Source organism: Camelus ferus, chromosome 11, assembly GCF_009834535.1.
Source record: "Camelus ferus isolate YT-003-E chromosome 11, BCGSAC_Cfer_1.0, whole genome shotgun sequence".
Classification (NCBI taxonomy): domain Eukaryota; kingdom Metazoa; phylum Chordata; class Mammalia; order Artiodactyla; family Camelidae; genus Camelus; species Camelus ferus.
The window spans coordinates 45,179,390-45,196,367 of NC_045706.1; the positions used below are offsets into that span (position 1 = coordinate 45,179,390).

At 35.6% G+C, this 16,978-nt stretch overlaps 1 protein-coding gene and 1 long non-coding RNA gene across 11 annotated transcripts in view; one reads left to right on the top strand and one right to left on the bottom strand.

Annotated features, from left to right (window-relative positions):
• The first annotated feature begins 32 nt into the window (after positions 1–32).
• On the top strand, positions 33–14,342 carry LOC116667173. Its single transcript, XR_004323965.1, has 5 exons — positions 33–891; positions 4,770–4,893; positions 7,280–7,356; positions 12,277–12,394; positions 13,063–14,342. It is a non-coding gene; the product is annotated as an uncharacterized LOC116667173 (long non-coding RNA).
• JMJD1C (jumonji domain containing 1C) overlaps positions 2,360–16,978 on the bottom strand; it is a 257,660-nt gene continuing 243,041 nt past the window's right edge. For all 10 annotated transcript variants that reach the window (XM_032491485.1, XM_032491484.1, XM_032491483.1 and 7 more), the window contains 8 exons: positions 15,975–16,143; positions 15,347–15,437; positions 14,750–14,880; positions 14,337–14,459; positions 11,388–11,527; positions 10,022–10,198; positions 3,543–3,674; positions 2,360–3,275 (listed from right to left, as the gene is read on the bottom strand). In XM_032491485.1, the coding sequence (XP_032347376.1) occupies positions 3,186–3,275; positions 3,543–3,674; positions 10,022–10,198; positions 11,388–11,527; positions 14,337–14,459; positions 14,750–14,880; positions 15,347–15,437; positions 15,975–16,143 (1,053 nt within the window). In that variant the 3' untranslated portion in view covers positions 2,360–3,185. The remainder of the gene's footprint in view (positions 3,276–3,542; positions 3,675–10,021; positions 10,199–11,387; positions 11,528–14,336; positions 14,460–14,749; positions 14,881–15,346; positions 15,438–15,974; positions 16,144–16,978) is intronic.

Below are 16,978 nucleotides of genomic sequence, written 5' to 3' on the forward strand. Positions count from 1 at the left end.
TGATAGGACCTGTGAGTCAGTTACCATCCTCACTATGCTGGCAGAGGACTAAGGCTCTCCTTCGGGAAGTAGTCAGTTCTCATCTAACTTTGCACTTCTTCAATTCCATTTGTTCAGACCCAGCTATCCAGATCTTTTACTTGTCAAATCTGGAGTCAAGGACTAGGGGCAGGAAAGCAGTGCTGAACTCCTAATGTGCCCTCAGAGTGTACCCTCTTTCAAAATGGGAGCCCAGCTCTGACCCACACATGTAATACATATCCTTGGTATACCCTCCATTGACCCCAGCCAGGGCTGAGGTCTTTTTCATATACAAAACACAGAAAAGACAGGCAGTCCTCCAGTCTTAGCTGCAGCTGGTTGGCTCATTTACAGACAACTGGCTGAACAGCTGAAGTCAGCTGTGAAAATCTCCCTAGTCCTGAAAGGAAAGTCACTTTGTATGCAGCCCGTGACCCAGAGCTTACTAACATTTTTTTTGGTTTGTTTAAAAGTCACTTTGCTTTCAGTGAAAGAGCCAGATTAATTACTGTGAGAACCAAAGTACTTTATACACTACTCAGTTCCTGAACCTTCCATGTGGTTTCAAGGCATAAGTATCAGGGTTGATCTAATTATTGTGTAACCAGGGATGTCATAAATTTTATAGTTGGGAAAGGTTTGAGTCTGAATCTTGTTGACAGACTTGGTGGCATATAGCTTTGTATCCTGGCCACGTGCTACACACCCCAATTCATACTGCACAGTACACCAAATAGCTGTACGATTTTAATTCAGTCTTTTCCCTCTTCTTGGCTGACAGTCCTGATCTGGTCTGGGCTTTGATAAGCTGGCATTTAGAAGCAGAACATGCTGAACCATCTGAGCCAACCAAAAGAACAGAGGAAACAGGTAAATGGTCAGAGGAATTGCTCCATCAGGTAATAACTCCTCAGCCTTCTAGAAAGATCAATGAATGTCTCTAATGATAAAAGCATTATGGTTCTGTCTCCACTCCCAACCCTACCCTCCTCACCAACAATTAGATCAATAGCATAGAATTCAGACTATGGATAGAATACTCAGATCAGACGACTGCTTTGAAAGAAGTCACACTGCCAGCCTTGATCTGCCTTAGCTTCAGCTATTCTGTAGGGGTTGTAGGATGGTTTAAAGGTGGCTCAAGCAATAGTAAGAGAAGCAAAAACCTTTTGGAAGAAAATCACCAAAGATTTTGGGCTCCTAGCAGACTTTAGGGGACCAGCAGGAGGTAGTGTATTCCAGAATTAGTATTATGGGCTTGAAATTAATTTCACATCAATTAAATCTGACGGAATATATGAAAGTGTTAAGCAAAAGATACTATTTAATGAGCTGAGGCACATTTTGGAAAGTGGTATTAAAGAGTAAAAAACTTAGGGAGGACAGGTATAGCTCAGCAGAAGAGTGTACGCCTAGCATGCACAAGGTCCTGGGTTCAATCCCCAGTACCTCCATCAAAATAAATAAATAAAAACCTAATCCCCTCCCCCAAATAAAATTTTTTTAAAGTGAGAAACTTAAAAAAGATTCACATAATCATTTGAACTCAGACTTAAAAAAAAAAAAAAACTATTGGACAAGTAATCATCCATCCCATTAACCCTTATTCCAGGTGGGGCATTGATGTGACATGTAACTGCTCACATTCCTGGCTGAACCTTGCCTGGAATAGAAGGTAGTCTACATGGAACTAACAGATGGTGAACATAAGCAACAGGATAAAAACTAAGCAACTTACAAGGTCACAATTTAGGCCACCGCTTTTTTCTTTTTAAGCTATAAGCTTTCCGATAAGAAAAGGCCATCCCTTCAGGATCCTGCAGGTGTCAGTGGAGGACTATATAATGGTAAGGATTATGAGAGCCTCAAGCAACCAACTAATAATAATACTCAGCTATTAAAGCCAAGACTCCAAATTAAAGCAGCTTACCAAGGTCAGACAGTAACAGAACTCATATTCAACCCAGGCTGACTGACTGACTGCAGGCTTTTTCCCTGCCACTGGTCTCCCCTGTCCCCCTCCCGCCCACCCCAACAGTAGATAAGCAGCTACCTCTGCCATGAGAAACACTTGTTTGAAGTTGTTTGCTCACACACATAATCATGGTTACCTGTATTCTTTAGTTGGGCCACAGGACAAATAAGCTGAGGCACGCACTACTTGTGGTGCCTGTAGTAAAGTGTGAAGAAAGTGAAAAAACGCTTACAAGAGTAAAAGACGAGGAGATGTCCCAGGAGAGAACATGGTTATCACAACAGCATGCTGGTAGTCACCTCGATGATGAAGCCTCCAGCAGTGAGTGCAGGCCAAAAGAGGGAGAACTCTTAGACTAGCCAATTTTTGATAAAGTCCTTTTAATGGAAAATGTAAAACCCCTCTCAACTTTACAAAGCCATATGTAACACTTGCACTTTAACAAATAGAAGCAAGCCAATGTTTTAAAAAAATACATCATTAAATGTATATATGTATATATTTACATAACATGTTAAGTTTAATATTTAGCTTTAAAAGTTCACATAAATTTTACCAAAATGAGACAATTTTAAATAAATTACACCTTTTGAAAATGTTTAATTGTACAGTCAATAGCTTCAACAAAATATTGAAGTGTCTGCATTTAGTATCTACTTTATATACTTTATATTTTACAAGTTTTACAATTATTTGGCAGTAATTTTCTGATTACGACATGTATGCTGTGCGATTCAGCAGTTTCCCAAATGCAGGCAATAGCTGGTGTTTGTGTCCTATTCTCACAGTAACTGTCTCAATGTAGTGAAAAATATCAGTTATTTTAGTAAACTGTACAAGGTCACATTTACACTTGATCAACAATATAGCATAGAATTTTGTATTTTTTTTTCCAAAAATAAATACATCATTTTAAATCTGGCATTTTCACAAACATCATATACACTATAATACAAAAACAGCTATGAACTGCTGCTTTTAAAATTTAGCTTGTTTTTAATAACTAACATTGAGTCACAGGAGCTGTGACTTATGCTATACTGCCATGGTGTCAGTAACAAGTAATTACTACAAAGAGAATTTCTTGGCACTGATGGTTTTATGAAGCTTAAGTCAGTGTGCATACGTATCACTACTCAAGAGTAACTAATTCCAGTTCAATGGCTATAAACATCAAACTGGATCACACTTAATTTTCTTCCATATCCTCTACTTCATCTTCATGTATCTTCAAAGCTCTTACCATTTCCTTCACTGCATGATATAAGATATTTTTAACCTGAAAGAGATGTTGATATTTCTAATCACTTCAGCAGGAGATAAGTTAACAAATGAAAACTTTTTAAAGAGGAAAAGTTGTTAAACCAAAAGTTAAAACGAAGGCTACTAAAAGTCATACAGTTAAAATGCATACTGGTGTTAATCTTTGGTTGTTATCCTAATGTGACAAAAACTAGGCAATGATGGCCTAATGTTATGCATATATCATAATTTAGAATATAAAAAGCCTGCAGAACAGAAGCTAATTAGAAAACTTATCTCTTACCTGTAGTTTATCATCATAATTGATTTCTTCCTTCAAAAGTCGCAGTTCCTGTGTTAAATGAAATGACTGTACAAGATGTTCTGGAGACACAAAGTCTTCAGTCACCTGAATACAGCTGTGAAAATTCTGTACCTATCCCCAAAACAAAATCAGTAAAGTATAAATTTTAGGAGGTGGGAATAAAGAGAAGCAAAGTTGTCTGTTAACGGTAAACACAAGAGACAATTCACCAGAGAACTTACTTCTCCTAAACATCAAACACATTTCAAAGCAAACACCACACTATGAGAAAGTTGTATGTGTAAATGTAAAGTGATTTCATGTAAATGGAATGTTTTTAAATAATGAACTTTTCTAGGAATCATTCAGATAGGCTGATGATTAGATCCTAATTGGGTATTTTGTCAAAGTGGATTTTTAGGTGTTACTTTTAAAAACAAACAAAAAAAAACCTGGAAGGTATTTGTTTTAACAAGTCAGTGCAATCAATGTGGATGTCTGCTGTTGCTCCTCTGACTTTCAGCATTTGGTCATTTCACTGTTAATTTTTATACCCGAGAGTAGATTTAAGGAAATGAAACTGAGTTTGATTATTTGTGAGGAACTGGGATGAAAACGTAGTTCCAGACAGATCTATTGACCATAATAGTTTTAGAATTCTTCTAGGATTTTGTGCCCTTTCTTTCAAATAAATTAACCAATTAATGCTACCCTTCAATTTCCTGTTACAACTGTGTTTTTCTTTTGGACAGTTGTCTCTTAACTAAATGGTTTTCACAAGAAGCCAGTAAATATCCGTTACTTGTTTAGGATATACAGACCTACTCTGCACTTTACTATTTCTTAGAACTGCTTTGTGTCAATGCTCAGGATGACAGAAAAAGGACCAAGCTGATCCGATCTGGATTTTGTGATTTTTCTATGTTGTCTTCTAGTGATATTAAAAATCCTGGGAAAGGAGAAATAATTCTAATTTTTTTTGAAGTGTGAAATTGGGAGGAATGAGAATAGGGAGACAGTAAGTGGGGAATAGAGACTGAGGAGAAAAAAATCTAACAGCAGAATGATGAAATTCTAAAGGGGCTGGAATTCCTCCTCTGGGCATAATGACCACCTGAACAGATGCAAAGTCTGTGAGCTCTTTATTCTTTAACTCAAGCACTATGCCTCTACTGATAACTCGGTAGCATACATATATATTAAACATTTTCTTCCTTTAATCATTAGGTTGGCTCCTCTGGAGGATGAACATAGTGGCTGCCTCACATTCTTGGTACTGCTGTACAGTCTCACTGGATCTTCATTATGTGTCTGTAGAACAGAGGCTATTTCACAGAGCGGAAAACTACAGGTAAGATGTTCAGACCCTGTTCTAAGATAAATCAGCTAATGAATGGCAAGTCAACAGGAACCCAGCTCCTGTATTTTGTCTAATAGATACTTTACAGGCCTACAATAACTCAGTCATACCAGCATAGTCTCCAAATGCCCTGTCTTGTCTTAAACTTATCTGAACATGTATGGGCATCAAGTCCTTCTAAAGTGCTAGCATGTTACCTTTTAGCATGTGTACCTTTATTTTTTTTAAAAAACTTCTCAACTGATACTCTAATTTTGTTCATACATCGTTTGCCTGGTTTTCTTTAATTCTTTGTCCATAGTTTCATTTAGCTCTTTGAGCATATTTAAGATAACTGGCTTAAAGTTTATGTCTGATGTCTGAGCTTACTCACGGATAGTCTTATTTTTTCCCTATGAATGGTCCATACTTTCCTGTTTCTGTGCATGCCTTGTGACTTTTTTTTGAAAACTGGACGTCTGAACCTTATAATGTGGTAACTGGAAATTAGATGTTCCCCCTGCCAGCAGGGTTTGCTGCTGTTGACTGATGTAGGCTGAAGCAAGCCATCTGTTTTGTGACTTTGCAAAGACTATACTCCTTGTTGGGTGTGATCACTGAAGTCTCTTGTTCCACTGTCTCAGTGGTCAGCTGGTGACTTGCCAGAGACGTCCTTAAATACAAAATATTAGATGCCCTTTCCTTCATTAAGCAGTGCCCTGGTCGATGTGAGTTTTGAATTAGACTCCAGAGCTCTGAAAAAGTTGATTGTCAGTCTTTGCCAGTTCATGGTTGTCAGTTTTAGAAGTGACTTTTATTAGTGGTTACAAGGTACTATTATGTTTCCTAATGACCTCAGCCTGATGTATTTTGCTTAAAGACTTAACGGTTAGTGTGAAGAGGCAAGGTTCAGTTTTAAAGAGGAACATATTTGCACTTCCCATTCCACTTACCCCTTTCTGGGCCGTCTTTGAGTCATTCACATCTCACTTCTTTGGCAGACTGTATTATTCATACTTGCTTTAAAAGATCAGTTGTGATAATAAATACAGCTAATGTTAAGAAAATGTAATTATTCTGTGTTCATAGTAGGAAGGTAATTATCTTGACACCGTGACTGCCATATACACAGTGACTTGTGAGAACTTGTGAGTGCAAAGATTTTGCCTGTCTTTCTAGTCACATGAATGTAGGAGAATTTACAACGTAGAAATATAATATAAAATAAACTCACTATGAGTGACCTAACACAGTTAAGCTAAGTAGTTAAGGACAAAATTATCAGTAAAGAAAGTGTTGCTGTTGAAAACTAAAAGCTACTCTAAACTCCAGAATACTAGAGCTGAGACAAAGTAAATCCTGGAGGTCAGGATCCATACGGGGATTTCACAGACTCAGTCATAAGTCTGCAATTCTAAACTAGTTTTTAGAATATATAAAAAGGGCTGTGGGTAGAATGCCTTCCCTCCCCAGCTCAGCTTCTTAAAAGTGCCCACTGCTGACAAATCAGGTGTATCGATTCTTTCCTACCGCTGCTGGCCCATCATGTCATGCAGTGTCATTTTCTTGAAACTTCATTGATAGATGCTTGGGTTTGCAAGGGTTTCCTATTTGTGTAGTTCTTAAAGCATGGTTCCTGGACAGTAACATCAGCATCACCTGGGAACTTGTCAGACATGTAAAATTTCAGGTCCCTCCTCAGACACACTGAGTCAGAAACTCAATAGTTTCTGGGCATGGGGTCTAGCAATCTGTGTTGTAGCAAGCCCTCCAGGAAATTCTGGTATATGCTAAAGTGTGAGAAGCACTGACTTAGAATTTGGGATTATTTTAAGGGCTATCTGTAGTCTATTCAAAGTGTTGAAGCCATAAATGAAAACTTTTCAGGACCTCTATGGACTAAGTAAGTTGTAAATAGTAACGCATCTTAAATCCAAGTTAACATTGTGAATAGAGTTCTTACTTCCTTTTAATTCTCTCTCAAAACCATATCACCACCACTTATGAGTCATGGACAGCACCTTTTCAATAGAGTACAAATAACTGTGCTGTCATTATCATACCACATACTGGAAGGAAGGTAGAAATTCTTGTTCTTATAGCTGGCAATTCTTTGCCAAAATATGTAGCAGAGAAGTTTTGTCTTGGACCCCCTTCAGCAATTTAGTGGCAGAGCTCAGAAAAGCATTTGCCAGTCTAGGTCATACCATGCTGCCTCAGTCTATTTAAGTAGAGCATCTTGAGAGAGAGAGAGTTTGTGTGTACAGGATACAGGTACATATTGTTTAGCACCTTCTGAGGCTTTGGGCAGTGATTTGTGAACTAAGCTTTTTAACAGGATCACTTTGCCCACTATTTTGGGAAAACAAGGATATTCTCTTCTCTCTCTCTAAAGCAGTAGAGACACATTTACATGCATGGATTCTGTCAGTGTCAACAGTGACTGCCTCTGGAGGAGAGAAACTGAAGGCAAAGGTAAGCAAAAGACTGAATTTTCACTGTGAAACCTTGTGTACTGTTTGAACTTTCAAAAATCATGAATGTATTACATTTTCAGAAAAATATTTAAAAAGTTTTTTCAACAAACAGTACTGAAATGTCAATATGTAAAAAAACTGACCCTCCATCCACACTTTGCACCATATACAAAAACTAACAAAAATGAATGACAGACCTAAATGTAAGACTAACAACTATAAAGCTTCTAGAAGAGAAAAAGTTTGATCTTGGGGCCAGGCAAAAATTTTGCAGATACAACAATAAAAGTATAATACATATAAAAACTGATCAACTGAACTCCATCAAAATGAAAAACTTCTGTTCTTTGGAAGATACCATTAAGAAAATGAAAGGACAATCCACAAACTGGGAGAATATATGTGCAAAAGCACGTATCAGATAAAGACACTCAAAACTCAGTAAGAAAAGAACCCTATTTCATTAAATACGTATTTGTCCATTTTTGATCACAAATACTTCTCCCACTCTTTGGATTACGTTTTCATTCTCTTAATAGTGACTTAATGAATGGAACTTATTTATTTTAATATATTCCAATCTATCAGTTTTGAATAAAAGGACAAATATTTGAACACACATTTACCAAAATAAATTAACAGATGGCAGATAAGCACATGAAAAGATGTTTAACATATTTAGTTATTAAGAAAATGTAAATTAAAGGTACGATGAGATAACAATGCTTACTTATTCAAATACTTAAAAACAAAACTGACAGGCGAGGAAATGGAACTCACATTCACATACACTAGTTTGAGAAATGGGAAATGGTACAGCCACAAGCCTGGCAGTGTCTTATAATCATACATTTATCACGTGACCAGGTGATCCCACTTGTTGGTATTAATCTACCCAACTGAAATGAAAACCTCTGTTGAGAGAAAAACCTGTAGCTGAATGTCTGTAGTGGCTTTAACTGCTGAATGGGTTTTAAAAAAGGGATACACGTACACAGTGAAAAACCACACAGAAATAAAAAGAATCAACTACTGATATACACAACAACGTGGATGAAACTCAAATGCATTATACTGAATAAGAAAAGCCAGACTCAAAGGCTCCATACTGCATGAATCCAATCATATGCATTCTTATAAAAGATGAGCGATTATATGAATGTCAGGAGGAGAAGTTGACAAAAAAAGTGGGGGTAGGAGGGAATTTTTTGGAATGATGGAAATGTTCTGTAATTTGTCAAAACTTACAGAACTGTATGTACACTAAAAAGAATACATTTACTGTATGCAAATTACACCTCACAAACGCACTGTCGTTTAAGAAAATGGATATTGGATAAACTGTGTAAGGATTTTCCTATTTACAAAAAGATTTACTATTCTCAAACATGCTGCTCCTTTGAGAGCATTTTACATTTGGATACAGATTACCTACTTTCTGATAAGAGGTGAGAAGGCCAAAAAAGGTATGTGAAGTGAATCTTAACTATGAATCATAAATGATACACCTCTGAAATGGTCATATAAGTCCATGGGAAAATAAAGTAACATTAATAATACATTCATTAATACATTTAATATATTTTTTTCTCCAGAAAGTTACTGTAGAGAAAAGGTATATTTATTATAATGATGTTTATTTGAGATGTCATTTGAGATCTAAGAATGATAAATCTAACCCTGAACTTAACATCTTAAAAACTAAGCACCTATTATCACTTAAGGAGTATTTGTGGCTATTATAAAAGTGTCACAAATGTTATACAGGCAGTAATTGCATATAGTTATATAAAATGTAGGAAACTTTCTTTGGTAAAAGTACACACATCAGATATATCTCTATAACCAGGTAGTGGCAAAGGTGGGGAATCTAAGGCAAAGTAGCTTTTTGGCTTGTTGAGTTTCTTTTACACTTTGTTATTACTATGAGGGCTAAGCTGGGCTGTGGTAGCTTCAGTCTACTTATAGAAATCCATTGTATGCCTTTAATCCAAAGCTGTCCTCCATACGGACCACCTAGCCTATGCCATTCTTCTAGCTGCTACACAGTCCAGCCACAAAAAACAGAGATTGGGTATTTAAATTGTGGATCAAGAGCTATAAAAATTTACACACTGTCTTATTTTAGACATGCGATTGCTATGCTGAGCAAACTAAAGAGAGGCAGGAAATACAATGAAAGCCTGAATTAGTCTAGCCAATAATTCATTCTAGTCATCACTTGGTACCTTAGAAAATGTATCATCTCTTAGTCTTGATACTCACCCCTTCCACTGTAAAGTCTTAACTATTGAGAACTCAGTATATATAGTATCTTTTTTCCCCTCAAAGTCTTTTTTAAAATTGAAGTATCAGTGATTTACAGTGTTGTGTTAGTTTCTGGTGTACCCCTCAAAAAGTCTTTAAAATTAGATTTCAATCCACTAAATCAGAGACAATACAAAAATGGAAATCTGCCTCATGTTAACAGAATGTAAGCTCTCAAAGCATTTAATTATGTCAGATCTCATCAAGTACTGGAAAGCTGTTTTAGTGATTTCTTAATGAAAGCATACTTGTGCAGGTCATTCCCTTATGTCTTCATTTATCTATACTCAGAATAATTTCTTTTTCAAAACTGGTTCTTTCAGTAAAAGGTGTGTTAGAAATAACTTTTTAAATACCTGATGAAGTGCTCCTGCTGGTAAGACAATGGCATCACCAAGGAACTGAATAAGAGTGCAGGTTCTGACTCCATATTCCTCAAGCAATCTTTGGCGAAGCTTTCTGTTTACATACCAACTTTGGTCACGTATTGGATCATGTTCTGGTAGAACTTCAAGGCCTTGTTCTTTTGAAATCTGAAATATGGATTAAAATTAAAATATATACCCCAATTTAAGCAAAGGAAATGGTAAATTCTGTTCAGTTAAATTTCAACTTTCTTTACAATAAGTCTTTCTCAATTTTCTGGAATGCTGATTGTGCTGAAGTTAAAAAAAAATATTCTACAACAATTGTAAAAGCCAAAGGATATTAAAAAAAATACCCTGATATGCTGTAAATAAGGTAAATTATACTCTCCTCTCACCTCCTCCTTCCACTATGAAGCTTTCATCCATCTGGTTCCTTATAACTATTGCATAGCACAAAGATGAGGAAAAGCTTAATTTAGTAGCTTTTCCCCAAAAGCCAAACCATTTATATGTATGGACTTCATAAACATTTCTTGATCCTGCTCTTATTAAAAGGTAGGTACAAAGATAAAATACCCTAACTATTGCTTACCTTTTAACCCTTGACAAATCAATTTCAGGGGCCCCTTTGACTAACCAGTGAAATAATCTTCTGCTTTAAAAACCATAATTTATAATATTTTAAATTAAAAGACTGATAGGTGTTCTGGGATAAGACAGTAGGTACAGGGCCACAGCTCCTTCACTTCACACTGACCAAAGACAAACCGTAAGTCCATCCGGAAAGAAGATGAAGTAGTATAAGAAAAGCAGCAATTATGGTCCCTTAAAAGAAATCCCTATAATTACAAAATACAGAAAATATCTGAGTCAAGGGTTTCAATCAATTTCAGATTAATGTGTCACTTTTTTTTTTTAACAAGTAAAGGTATGATTACACTCAAAATAAGTGTCACAGAGTAATCAGATTGGACAGTAGAATTATTGCCTAGGTTGACAGCCAAAATATAAACAAAACAGGAAAAAAAAAAAAAAAGAATCCTACCTTTAGTTTTTATATTCTGTAATTCCAATCACTACTTTTCACCAAGGGTAACATCTGACTCATGAACAGATTAGCTCTTTAAGGGAATGGGGGAACGCTAGCAACTGAGAAGAAATTGTCATTCAAAATCCTCAACATAAGCTTTAAAAAGAACAAGAGAAAGGAGCTTTTGACTTTCAACAACAAAAAATTCTATCCTCCTAAGTACAAGTTATTTCATCATCTTATACTGCAAAATGCCAATGAAGTTACATTAAAAATTAAGTCTTAGCTTAAAGTGAAAAGATAAAACTGTAACCGAAATCTTACTTTGTGAAGAAATTCCCTTATCTTGTCCATGTCTTTCCCAGCATAAATATGCCACAGAGCACCAGGTATCTCACTTGAGTCCTTCAGTCGTTTTCTTAAAATGTCATCCAAATCTTCTTCCTCAAACTTCTTGAGTATTCCTAACACAGAGAGTATTTTCAAACTGGTCAGTAAAGACCACCAGAAAGCCCAGTCTCCTAAAACTGACCTATCAGAGCAGCATAGTGCCTGACTGGACTGGGACTCTTAAAGAGGAGATAAACCCAGTTACACATCAAAACTGTTAGAACTACAAGAGCAGAGAACATTTACCCTGGGGTAACTAGGGACAGAATCAACAGTGACTTTCCCAGATCATCTGTTTTTTGTAAACCAGGGAATGGGAGATTCAAACAAACAAACAAAACAAGGGCTTTTACTTAAATTTAACCAACTTTCTTCCTATCCCAAGGGGGTGGACATAACAGTGATTTGTACTCATAAAGCATTTCATAATTTAGAAAGAACTTCCACTACCACTATTACAGTAGGCAAGGATAATAACCTCTATTTTAGAACTGAACAAAAAGTTCAGTGAGGAGAAGGAATTTGTTCATTACCATGACTAATGAATGGCAGAGCAAAATGTCTTCCAACTAATTCCTGGGAAATCTCATTTATTATTATTGGTTAATCTGTAATCAAATGCAAATGCTTTTAGGTGCTGTGGTTTGAGGAAGCATCAGACCATTCTTCTAAAATGTTGACCAAAGTAAAACATGTATGTGCAGGAAAAAAACGTTAACTGTGGTTATCTCTGAAGTATAGGAAGATCATCTTTTTCAAATTCCTGATTTCACTACAATAAAATGTTCAGAAATCTTTATCTTTAATGAAGCTGTTTCTTTAGTCTAGGGAGAGATGACAATCTGAGCTACATTTTGGGGGATGAATACAGGAATGTACCAGGGAGACAAGTAGGAAGGAGAGCCACTGAAGGTGGAGGAAAAGGAATGTGCTTTAAGTAGGTGAGTATTTTTGATGCATTTAAAGCATTATTATAACTCTGTAACATGCCTTTTTTTGTGACCACTTATAAAAATTGGCAAAAACTTTGAAGGAAATCCAGAGTTAAGATGCTAATGACTTTTTCTCTAAAGACCAAATATGCTACGAATGAGGGGTGGGAGGTGCAGGAACAAAGGTAAGTAAGAAGGTTCTAGCACTTACAGACATGAAAGAAAAGTAGGGGAGAAAAGCAGGTGTAACCTCTATATTGTAGATTAAGTGCTACAGGAGATGATCTGAACAAAGTACACCGAGATACAAAAGAGATACTTCAGTATCTGCATAGGACTGGTCCCAGGACCCTCCACCCCCAACAAATACCAAACTCCACAGATGTTCAAGTCCCTTACATAAAACGGTGTAGTGTTTGCATATAATCTACACCTACCTCCCCTGGCCCCACCAACCCCATACACTTTTAGATCACTTATAATACCTAATACAGTTTAAATGCTATGTAAATAATTGTAAATACAACGTGAATGCTATGTAAACAGTTGCTGGCCACAGCAAATTTGTTTTGCTTTTTGAAAACCAGCACATGGCAAATTCAAATTTTTCTTTTTGAAACTTACTGGAATTTTCTTTTTCCTGAATATTTTCTAACCTTGGTTGGTTGACTCTGCAGATGCAGAAGCCACAGATAAGGAGGGCCGACTATAACTCTGTGACACCACAGGCTTTGACAGGATACGTAATTGGAACCGAAGATCACACGTTTCTGTGTTACAGTTAAGACTACAGCTCAAGTGTGTCTGAGTCTCAAATCCTTGGGAATGAGGGGGCAAGAGTTTTTTCAATCAATTATAATCAATGGAGAGTCAGTTAAGAAAGCTGAGAAATTATGAATTTCTATAGTTTTGAGGGGAACTTAGAGTATGTATTATAGAAACTGTAGAATATATACAAAAATTACTTAAAATGAACCCCCAGGTCCTAAGCACCTAGTCACTAAGCTGCAGATACATTCTGAGCTCCAGATACAGAATTGGTGAGCTAAGTGCTGGCTGAAAATCATGCGTAAGTTTCATAAGAAGGGCATATAAACTGGGAAAGGTAGAGAAAAAGATCTTAGCTTTAGAAAAGTCTGTAACTCCATCAAATGTGACAAATCAAGGGAGCAGTGTTACTGAAGCCAAGGCCAGTATTTGAAGAAGTAGTGATTAACTGTTGTTATAGAGGGTACAAATAATAAAAGTACTAGAAAGAAACCATTGTACTGAACTGTCACCGACAGCCATAGCAATAGCAACATTAATTTCAGTGGGGGCAGGTATAGAGGCCAACCTGCACTGACAGGTTTCAACTGAGTTGAAATATGAAACAGAGGTGACAGACACAGCAAAGAATGTGTTATGCAGGTAGAAGCAATAGGATTGTCGCAAGGAAGACCAAGTTTGAAGAAGGCTTTTGGAGAAAGAAGGAATAGTAGATGGAACAAGGTTTTAGAAATAAACTGGAGAAGACAGAATCTAAAACCTATGCAGTGGATAGAAAGGCTATTTCTACTTAGGCAAAAAGGCCCCCTCTCTCCGGTACTACAGCGGAAAAAAGAATGCTTGAGAACAAACATGTCTTAATCATCTTCAGATCTCCAGGACCTAGTTTCTATTCTTCACCAAATGTTTTTAAGTGAGCTTACCAGTTCATTTTCATAAACACAATATTTAATAACAGGAAAGGAACAAATAAAAAAATACTCATTTTTAAATTAAAATTTCATGTTAAGAAAAAGACCATGTAAATTAATCATGTTTCAAGTAATAAATATTAGAATGTCCCCATTTTGATGGGAGGGGGAATCTTTGATGTTAACCCAGAGGCTGACATTCTGGATAATACTACTGCATATGGTTAGTCAACTGTTATTACGAAGACCACTTATTCTTTAAGTTTCTTTACCTGCTTTTGAAAGAATGCCATTTCCTTTTGCTATGCCAACATAGACTAGAATATTTACAACATCAGAAACTTCAACATGTAGATTTGTTGTTCCTATATCATGATCTTTAGTAGCAGCTACACCTGTGTATAAAATAAAATTTTACTTAAGAGAATACTTTACATATCCTAAATATTCCCCACAAAATCAGTTTTAGGAGGATAATCTATTAAAGTTTTAGTTTCTAAAACCTGCCCTCAAAAAACCACAATCCATGAAATGTCCCATAAAAATCAAATAGAAAATGTAAATCTTTTACAAGGAATTAACAGGTACTTAGCTATATATATTGGCTATTAATTCCCAATATACACTGCTTGATTTAGAATATTCCATTTATTCCAAGCTGATAGAAATGCAAATATATACCTACCATAAGCACTGCACAACCTGGGTCCTAGGTCAGGGCGTACAAAAAATCCTGGCAAATGAGAGGCCAAATTGAATTTTCCTTCTGGATTACAATATTCTGGCAATGGTAGGCTTTTTAAAAGCTCTTCATACCTGAAGAGTAACAATAGTGACGTCTTTTGAATAAAGATTTACATTCTTAAGTGCTTTCAAATATATAACGTTCAAGTTGTTGACAACACAAGGAAAAGTTGTCTTAAGGCCTTTGACAGGTACACTTTCCTGTTTAAAGGAATGCATACACACACGGATAACTAGAACAGAAGTGATACTGACTGAAACTGCAATTCTGCTTCCCTAATTACAACAAACTGAAAGCAACAAAAGGAGAGAGGTCCCAAACGGGGCCTCCTGTTCTTTGACAGAAGTATTCTCTCCTTTATTGTCCTAATAGACTTAGCCCTGCTCAGACTATGGAGATTGTTTTTAAATTATTTTTAAGTGAGGAAGAAAATGCCTAAAAACCTCACATTTGTAGTTTCTTATCCCACTTCTGGGGATAATCTCAGCTCAACCTCAAAAAACCAAGAGTCAAAGTAACAAATTTAAAACGATATACCTTGTTGGCATCATAGTTTTGAAGTCTTCTCCTGAAGGGCAGTCTTTCAATTTTAAAACAACTGTTTCTCCACTTTTTGTTTTTTGCCGTTCTGTAAGAATGCAATTGAGTATTAAAAAGGTAATCTGTCTTTTTATTTTTGTTAATGTTTGGAGAAGGAAGAGATATAAAATGAATTAATTCGATTGTTGTACAGTAGGTACTTAATGAATGCTTGCTTATGAACTTTTATTTCTTATGTACTTATGTAGCATGAAGATGTTTGTTCCTTATGTATACAGATATATTGTAATATAAAAATTCTTTAAAAATCTCTTCACATTTATTACTAAAACTAGTCTTAAATTTTTAATTTTTCCAAGTGTTTTACATAAAGTACATAATTTAAGTTTCAAATACTTATGAGATTACCAAAAATATTTCCCATGATATAAGGAAACAGTATAAATGACTTTGTTTATGGTCAAAGGAAAAGAGGGATGGAGCCAGGAATAGGACCCAGTCTCTTACTTCCAACTACTTGTGTCTTTTGTTTCAAAGATTAAAAATCTGTAAGTTGTATTTCCAATTTATCATTGGGGCAGGGATATGTTTAAGGAAACAGTAAAACAATCAAAAAACAACATACTTGAAACTTCTTCAAAACCATTCCAGAATTCCTTAACATTGGCATTTGAAATAATGCTGTCTTTGCAGTTCAGGAGATCAGCTTGATGGTCTCCAAAATCAAGACTAATTGAGTCTGCCTTCCACAAGCTAATGTTCATTTTCTTATGCACACCAGAAATCACTGCAGGCTTATAAAGAAATAAACAGAGAAGTAAAAGTTAGAAGTATATGGACATTTCCAAAATTTCATTTTACACACATATAGTAAATGGATAACATATTGAGTTTCAGGACTAATGACAAATTGTGAGAATAAAATAAGCTTTTAAATATGTATATGCATGACTGGGACATTGTGCTATACACCAGAAATGGACACGTTGTAACTGACGGTACTTCAATTAAAAAAAAAGTCCCTGACCTGGAAAGATGTTCATAATATATTTTCAAAGACAAAAGGGTGAGAGAATGCCATTTACATGGCAGAGTACACTGCCATGTTTGAAAAGAAAAAGTAAAATATTAAATATTAATATAAAGTATTTTTCAGAAAAGAACTCTGAAAGGCTATACTAAAAACTTTCATTTCTAGGCAGTATAAATGTTTTTACAGACTGTTACAGACAGAACACAACCTACTTATGTATTTGTATGTATGTAATATTTATAAGATTTTAATAATCCTTGAGATTAAAACAAAATTTCTATACATTCTTCTTTTATATCACTTAAAACACATATATACATACATTCTTTACCTCCACAAGGATCATGACAAATTAAAATATTAACCAGAAAAATAAATTTCAAATCTAATGAATGATTTCCTGAAAGTGAATTTCTCCTCTGACATCACATGAATTCAAATTTCAAGGCTCTCTAACCCCAAAACCAACAACTGAAGATTTATAACTTCTGAAACTCCAGTGTTGATGTGATTTAAAAAAAAACACACCTCTAAGGCAACTTCATTTGTTATTTTCAGATTTCTTTCTTTTTTAAATTTATTATAAATGAAGTAAA